The sequence below is a fragment of the Lipotes vexillifer genome, unplaced genomic scaffold (genome assembly GCF_000442215.2).
Source record: "Lipotes vexillifer unplaced genomic scaffold, Lipotes_vexillifer_v1.1 scaffold1201, whole genome shotgun sequence".
Lineage (NCBI taxonomy): Eukaryota > Metazoa > Chordata > Mammalia > Artiodactyla > Lipotidae > Lipotes > Lipotes vexillifer.
The window spans coordinates 1,277,454-1,286,064 of record NW_006783542.1 but is presented as its reverse complement, the minus strand read 5'-3'; the positions used below and the strand labels follow the sequence as shown (position 1 = coordinate 1,286,064).

General features: G+C 58.8%; 1 protein-coding gene across 2 annotated transcripts in view; it reads right to left on the bottom strand.

Moving 5' to 3' along the window:
- PKP1 (plakophilin 1) overlaps nt 1-6,023 on the bottom strand; it is a 44,217-nt gene extending 38,194 nt beyond the window's left edge. The window contains exon 1 of one of the 2 annotated variants that reach the window (XM_007456140.1): nt 5,566-6,023. In XM_007456140.1, the coding sequence (XP_007456202.1) occupies nt 5,566-5,767 (202 nt within the window). In that variant the 5' untranslated portion in view covers nt 5,768-6,023. The remainder of the gene's footprint in view (nt 1-5,565) is intronic. The other variant, XM_007456139.1, reaches the window with a different exon arrangement.
- Between the last annotated feature and the right edge of the window lie 2,588 nt (nt 6,024-8,611).

Here is an 8,611-nt window from a genome sequence, read left to right as displayed (position 1 = left end):
TCCTGCTCTCCTTCTCAGCCAAGCCTCTCCCTGGAGCCCAAACCCTGCACAAAACCAGCTCCTCCTGGAGAACACCCATCTCCCACCCCGGCGCCCCAACTGCCCCACGGAGCCGCGTCGGCGCTCCGTCTACCTGCTCGACACACTCTGTGCTGTACATTCTCTGTGTGTGTCTGCTGGGGGCGTTCTCCACCCACCCCGACCCAGGACCAGACCCCACCTGGAGAAGGCCCTCGGGACACTGGCCACCCCAGTCTCCCCACACCCCCGTCCCTGCGTCCCTGCTAGCCACAGGCCCTCCCAGAGAGGGGTGTCTGTGAACCTGCCTCTCACAAGGCTCCTGCCTCTTCTAGTTGCTTCTGCACTTACACCTGTTCCTTAGCACAAGAAGCTTCAGAAAGGAAGCCCACTGTCTCTCGGCCTCAGAAATGCCTTGACTTCACCCCCTAAATCCCTCCCATCCAGGGTGCCCAGCAGGGTGAGGCCCACAGCAAGAGGAACTTAAGTTAGACAATAAGAAGAACTGTCGGAAGAGGACACGGAGATGTCTGGGCCCCCGGGCTGTCCCGCAGCCCAGCTCCTGCCCCTCGAACATCGCGGGGGATGTTCTGCCCTCCACGCAGGCCAGCGGGGCGCTCGTGGACACGCCGCCCTGTCCTGGACGGGAGGAGTTCAGCTCGACCCCACCTGACACGCTGGCGCAGTCGCTGCCCTTTCCTGGGCACGTGCACAGAACAGAAACACCAAAGCACACCGGGCTGTGTTCAAACCCAGCTCTGCTGGAAACCTGCTTCTCCTCACGACCTGTGTGTGGCCACCACTAAGCCCAAGTGCTGGACTGAGGGCAGGAGCGTGCTGGGGCCTGGGCTCAGCCCCCCGAGGGGGGCCCAGGGTGAAGCATCGCCACCAGCAATGGCCACACTAGATGTCCATCCCCGTGTGTGTGTGCAGAGGTGTGTGCCTGCCACGGGGGTGGTCACCACAGGGGGTCTCCGTGTGAGGGAGGGTGAGGGCCAGAACAAGGATTCTTGGACTTCGCTGCATATCAGAACCGCCTGGGAGGCTTTAGAACTCCACATGCCCGCGCCGTCCCCATACTAACTGAACCAGAACCTCTGGGGGCCGGACCCAGCCGCTTGCATATTCTTCAAAATTCCCAGACTATTCCCATGTGTAACCATGCTTAAGGGCAGTGCTTTGGGGGATAGTTTTTGGTGATCTGGTGATTCCTGGAAGGAAACCGTGAGGGCCGTGTCTTGAGGGGAGAAGCTTTTCTGCAGCTGCAGACGGTGTGGGGAAACGGTCTGCAGAGGCAGTGAGTTATACATCTATTTCCAGTGAAATATCTGGAGATGATCTCACCCCACCTCTTACAGTTGCACAGACCCAGAGAGGGGCAGCCACTTGCCCGAGATCACACACCAGCTGGCAACAGATCAGAGAGAACTCGAGCCTCCTGACACCAGCCGGACTCTTGCCGCTGCACAAGCTGCGAGGCGGGCCGTGTGTGAGTGTGTGTGTGCGTGAGGACACGTGTGCGTGCGCACAGCGGCGGGTATACGTGTGCATACATGCGTGCCTGTGTGGCGTGTGCCTACAGAGAACCCCACACGAGGCTACCTTGCATGGAAAACAGTCCCCCATCTTGTTTCGTTCAAACATCACGTAACTTCTACGGGTCATACCCTATGGCAGAAACAGCTCCCGGAGTTTTAAACCTAGAGCAAGTGGCTTATTGATATTTACAATTCCGTGTGTGGGGAGAGGAATCTCTTTTGTTTTGTTTATTTGTTTTCTAATCTCTGTCAAGGAGCTTAGCGAAGGAGCAGGAGAGGGGGAACACCCCGGAATACTCCGCATTTTTGCATGTGTTGTAACAGGCCGGTGGAAATTCTGGCTAAGCCCTCAGCTCCTAGACAGGCATTGTGAAGAAATGAGAACTGGTCTGCTTGAAGTTTAACTAAGATGTTTCCCTGCTCGGGCAGGCCTAAGCACAGACAGCACGTACCTCCTCCCGTCTCAGCTTTGTTCCCGAGGAAATAACCCCAGAAGAGACACCTGTGCGCAGCCTGTGGTCAGGGCAGGACACCTTCCAGGAGAGTAGAGACAGCAGAACCTCCCCGGGTGGAGGGTCACACCGAGACACAGCCCCCCACGAATCCAGGGAGCCGGCCAGCGGGGGGCCCTAAGACGGGGTCTTGGCTCCCCTGGGCACAAGCCTGCCCCCAGGAGGGCCCAGGGGAGCAGGACACCTGCCCAGCGCACCCCACCCCCACCCCCACCTCTGACCATCACAGGTGGGAAATGGTGCTTCTGAGAAGAGTGGAGACAGAACCCTCGGGCCCAAGGCTGACGCTGGCTCACGGGGCAGTGGGCAGAGCGCGTGGGTTAGGACTCCCCGGAGTGATGTGTGGAAGGCAGCCGGTTCCACTGAGCTGTGTGTGTGTGTGTGTGTGTGTGTGTGTGTGTGTGTGACTGTGTGCATGTGTGTATGTGTGCATGTGTGTATGTGTATATGTGTGTGAGTGTGTGTATGTATGTGTGAGAGTGTGTGTGTGTGCATGTGTGTATGTGTATATGTGTGTATGTATGTGTCTGTGTGTGCACGCACGCATGTGTCTGTGTGAATGTGTATGTATGTGTGTGTACGTGTGTGTCTCTGTGTGTGCGTGTGTGTCTGTGTGCGTGCATGTGTGAGTGTGTGCGCACGCGCATGTGTCTGTGAGTGTGTGTGTGCGCGGGTGTGAGTGTGTGTACCTGTGTGTGTGTGCGTGTGAGTGTGAGTGTGTGTGTGTGTGTGTGTGTGCGCGTGGCAGCGGCGGGTTCGGACTCGGATCAGAGGAGATTTGGGTTCAACTTTAGGAAGAGATTCCAAGCGGAGTATAAAGGGCATGAATATGGCTGTGTCTCCGCTCGGGCCAGACGACAGCGCACCAGCCCCTCACCCCACGGTCCACCCCGCAGGGGCTCCCTGCCCGCCGCGAGGAGGTCATGTTTCCCAGCCCCGATCTCCGGCTGGGCAGCCACGTCCCCAGGTTCCTCCCGCTTCCCACATGGTCTTACACCCGCTGCCCACGGGGCCCCATTCAGGACAAGATGGGTGGGCGGGTCCCGAGCAGCCTCCTCCTGCAGGGTCTCCAGGCCCCAGAGAACCCCGCCCTAACCAGGGACTGCCTGACAGGGTGGGCCATGTGTCTGGGCCCGTGTCTTGGGGAGGGCACGGCAGAGACGGGCGTTCATGCCAGGCTTCTCCCATGCGGCCCCACACCCAGCCCTCGGCGGCTCAAGGCCCCTCCCTGACGGGATGGAAGGCAGCCCTACCGGCCGGCTCTGAACAAGACAATCCTACTGCCAGTATCTTGGGTGGCTGATCCCTAACTGTCCTCCGTGGGCTGCAGGGAGAGGCAGCTCCTCTGCGCGCAGTGGGGCGCACCTGGCCTTCTTTAGGACGGGGCCCAGGAGAATCAAAGACCCCAGAGAAACCTGCCCTTCTCTCTCGGCAACTGAAAGAGAATTCGAGTCTGTCCAGGGGGCGAGGGGGATGGCCTGGGGCGTGGTCCTTTCACAGCCGCCAGTCACCCCCCGGGGAACCAGAGCAGACACATGGAGTGAAACCAACAGGACAGAGAAGGACCAAAGCGGGGAGAGGCAGTCACAGAGCAAACGGGGGACGCCTGGGCAGCGCTGGTGAAGAGACAAAGCCAGATAAACCAGAAACACCAGCTGCAGGTGGCCTGACGGCCTCTCCCAGCTACAGTGCCGCTGGGGAAACTGGTCAGAGCCAGGGGTAGAGGGGACATGCCTCCAGGGTCAGCCCTCAGAGAGGGACGCACTAGCCATCAGAGTCTGCCCCTGCCTGCTGACGCCCCCCGGAGGACCTTGGGATGGAGAAGTGGAGAGAAATGGGATGGTTGTCACCCACAAAGAGAGAGGCCAGGGGCACAGGGCTCAGCCAGCGCCCCATGGGGGGAATCAGAGGGGGTGTCTGGGGCACCGGGGCTGGTCTGAGACTGTTCTGGAGCTGTGAGCCTCAAGCTCAGGCCAGGGACAGAGTGGGAGTGGGATGGGGACAGGTGAGTCTTCAGCAAGGGAGAGAGGAGGTTGGCTTGAGCTGCGACTGGCCTGTGGCCAGGAGGGGCACTTTGTTTCCCAAACCTACTTCCAAGAAAGGCTGAAAGCAGCTATCAAGGCACCAAACAAAAGGGAAGGGGGCAAGCGCTCTGGAGGCTGTGACCTTGAGTGGGGGTCTGGCAGGAGAGGAGTAGGGGGCCCAGGCCAGGGGCACAGCCGCACAGACCTTTGGGTTTGGGGTGCAGGGGAGCCCTCCGCCAGCCATTTTCTCCCCCTCAGCTCTACACGGGGGCCACTTGGGCGGGGGCACAGAGGTTGAAATCGTGAGCTAGTGTGTGTGTGTGTGTGTGTGTGTGTGTGTGTGTGCGCGCGCGCGCACATACGCAGGCGTGTGTGGGAGAATCGGTGAGGATTCATCTACTTTGTCCACCCCTCTTTACTACCCCCATTCTCCCCGCTCTCTCATGAACACCTGACTTGATCAATATATCTCTTTTTTTCCCCATAAATAAATCTTGGATGACCTGTACTGGTTTGCAGTCTGTAGCGTCTTTATTAGCATTTAAATAAATAAATAGAAGGTGCCCTGATTTGTGTGTAATTCTCACTGGGAATGCTTTGTATGAAAGCGTTTGGTCTAAAAATCCTCCGCAAAGGGCCCTGTCAGGTATCATACCTTCCTCCTTGCGTTTCAGGGGTCCTACCCCTTTCTCCTGGCCGCCCCCAGGTGGGGGACCTTACCGTGGAGGGGAGAGGGCTGGCCAGGTCGGCACCTAGATGGACAAGTGCCCACCACGAGGGCCCAGCAAGGCGGGGGTCGGGGGCGGGGGATTCCCAACCTTGGCCACCGAATTCCCTACTTGCCCCTAAGACACTTGTTTCTAGGCAAGCTGAGTGGGTCAGGGCGAATTCCGTGGGAAAGTGGGTTTCTCTGAGCTACGGGAAAGAGGGCATCCTGGATCCCTTCCCGGCCTCAGTCCCCAGGGTCCGCACTGGCCCGGGGCAACCTTGGAACCACACATGCCTCTTCCAGGTGCGAGGCTCCCGCTACCACGCCGCGCAGTCACAAGGGCTTGTCCGCTCCCTGCGCCACCTCCCCGGCCGCCCGCCCCTCCTGGGCCTCCACTCGGGTCTCCGTGACTCCCTGCCCACCCGGCAGCCACGCACCGCCCTCCCCCCGACCACCCCCCCCAGCCACTGGGATCCTGCAGTTAAGTCCGGGCAAGATGGGGCGGGGTGAGGGAGGCGCACGACCCCGGGCGACCGGGTAAGACAGACGCGGAGACAGTTCCCCGGGGCAGGCCGGGGAAGAGAAAGCCCTGGGCCCCGAGGACGGCCCTGACTGCGTCTCCCATCGCGCCCCCACCCCCCAACACCGTGAGCGCGCCGCCGAGCGGCGGCTGCACAGTAGACCCGGCGGCGGTGGGGAGCGCTGCTGGGGTCTGCGCGCGCCCCACGCCCCGCCGCCCGGCCCCGCGCGCATCCGGCCTTTACCTCGGTTGGAGTGGCTCAGGGTGGACGACTGGGAAGTCTTGGGCTTCTGCCGCTTGACGGTCATCATCACCTGCTCTTGCACGCGCTGCTGGCCCGACGTGCCGGTCTTTATCTTCAGGTCCGACGGCAGGGCCAGCGTCGAGTTGTCCTGGTCCTGGAAGCATTCGTAGGCCAGGGCGGTCTTGAGCGGCGAGTGGTTCATGGCGGCGCGGGGCGCGGGCCCGGAGAGCGAGCGGCAAGGTGCGAGGTGCGGGGCGCGCGACGTGCGGGGCGGCAGCGGCAGCGGGCTCTCCTCGTGCTCAGAGGCTCCCTGTGCCCACAGAGCGACGGCCACGCGCGTGACGGCTCCCGACTGCTGCTCCCGGCTGCTGCTCCCGGCGCTTCCACCCGGCGCGTCCCGGCCCAGGCACTGGCGGGCCCGCCCTCCGCCGCACTGGATATACCGCCCCGCCCGGCGCCGCCCCCTCCCCGCCGCGGCCGCTCCAACGGAGCCCCGGGCGCTGAGCTGCGGGCCGGGCGCTCTGGGGGCAGGGCTTCAAGTCCCGAGCCTGGACCGTGCTCTCTCTTCCTTTGTCCCCCTTCCCTCTCCCCGCGACCTGGCGAGGTGAGGCCTCCGCCGGGGAGCCGCCCTCTGTCCGGGTCCTGCGCGCTCAGGGATAGAGTGCGTGCGTCAGCTCGGGACTGAGGGAGACTTCTCTCTAGGAAAAAGGAGTCTTTCTCGACTGGGCCCCCTGCACAGCCAGATGCCCATCTGCCTCCGTGCAGAGGTCACTGCGGAGACCAGCCCTGCGGATGGGGGCTCCCAGGTTGACGGCAAGGAGCACAGCCCGGTCCAAAGGCTCTGCTCCAAGACAGCTTCCAACCTGCAGGGAGGGGGCGAGGGCCTGAAGCCCACAGCAGGATGAGACTTGAGATGCAAAACCACAAAGCAGTACCCACCCCCAGGGCATGGGCATGCCAGGGGAAACACCAGGTGAACAGTGGGTGTCTCTGAAACTCCAGACTTAGCCCCTAAAATGGGTGCCTGGTACATCTTCGGGGCTCAATAAAAAAATATGTTTTAATGGATGAATAAATGAAGACTAGCTAATTTAAGGTAAATTAAGTCTGCTTTGAATCCTACCCAGATCCTTACTGGAAAACCGCAAGGTAGCCTAGCCCTTAAAACTACCCTGCTGTGGACTTATCATCCGAGGACGTTGTGTGCATTCTCCCTGGGGCGTGTGTAGTGTTGCTTCATTCTTGTAGTGTTGTCCTCAGGCCCCGAGGTAGCTGGCGCCAGGGAATCTGGTGTGTAACAGGAACTGAATATTTTAAACCTATGTTGATGGAAGTCTTTCTAAGGGCAGCACACCCCTGCCTTTCCCCCTTTGGCAAAAGACCCTGAGCACATTTACGCACTTCTTGACAACTCGGGGTTCCCGTGCTGGACATCCAGTGCTGAACTGACAGTGCAGTCCGGTCAGCTTCTTTGTGTTCCGGGCTCCTCCAGCCATGACCTCTGCTGTCCTTTGTAGTTGGCACTCACAGCTCACACCCTTCACTTTCAGCTTGCCCTTCTGCTCCACAGAGGAAGGGACCCTCAGAATCTATGCTCGTCGGGAATTCTGTGAGTTAGGCTTGAGAAGCCCAGGGATGGTCTCAGGGACCACATGATGGTCACTCGCTCGCTTCCTGAGACGTGGATGTTATATGCAGGAGCCCAGCTGTTCTCCGTAATGCATTCCTGGGAGCCACGTGCAGAGAAGAAACTCGTAAAGCACATCGTGGATTCAATAGAAATAGTTTTATAATTGAGGGTTATGTCCCTAAGAACTTAGAGTCAAATAAACCGGAGATGTGACCAACAGTATGTCATGGATGCCAAAGCTCAACCCCTGTAGACCTTGATTATCACTTCAGATTGTAAGATTCTGCTTTGAGCCACAGTCTGTCAGGGCTGGACTGAGCCTTGGACATGATCCAGCTCAGCCTCTGCAGTTTTCTGACTCGAAGAGGAGGCAGCTTGCCCGTGGTCACCAGTTAATACGTGGCAAAGCCTACATTTCAGCTGGGCCTGGTGACTCCAGGGCCAGTGCGCTCCCCTCCACACTATCTGGCCTCCCTTATAAAAGTCCTATAAAATGGGCCTTAAAGTACAGTGCACACCGATGACAGAAGGGCCCCAACATCCTATAAAGTATACACGACAGCACATAAAAACACAAGTCCATTGTATCATGCATTTGGCTCATCTACAACCTAATATGCTAGCCATAATCAATGTTAATTTCATCTTTAAATAATGATAATTTTGCCACCTTTAGTATGTACAAGGGCCCTGAAGGAGGTGACAGGAGTGGCCCATATTGCTATAATAGGCCATACTTAGCCCCTGGAGGTTGAAACTGATTATCTTTAAAATGGTTTCCAGATATGAAGTTTTTCTAGACGCTTCTCTATTATTTTGATATTAACATTTTGATCTATTGATAGCCACAGCAAGTATTCTCTGTGCTCCTACAAATCAGGCACAGTCTGGGCCCTTTACATAGACCATCTCATTTGAATGCAATCATCCTATGAGGTGGGTACCAGCATCCGCATCTTTCTTTTTCGGGTGAGGAAACAGGCTCAACAAGGTCACAAGGCTGGTAAGAGGCAGAGGCAGGGCCGAGCACAGGCAGCCTGGATCCAGCACCTGGGCACCCAGTGACGGTGCCAGGGTACCTCCTTGAGATTCCCCCGTGACGAGCAGTGGCTAAAAGCTTTCCATGGACCCACCTTCTTTTTTTTTTTTTTTTTTTTTTGTGTGTGTTAACGCGGGCCTCTCACTGCTGTGGCCTCTCCCGTTGCGGAGCACTGGCTCCGGACGCATAGGCCCAGCGGCCATGGCTCACGGACCCAGCCGCTCCGCGGCACGTGGGATCCTCCCGGACCGGGGCACGAACCCATGTCCCCTGCATCAGCAGGTGGACTCTCAACCACTGCGCCACCAGGGAAGCCCATGGACCAACCTTTTAACAGCATCTGTTTCCATCACAAGGCATGAAAGCCAGGCCACCTG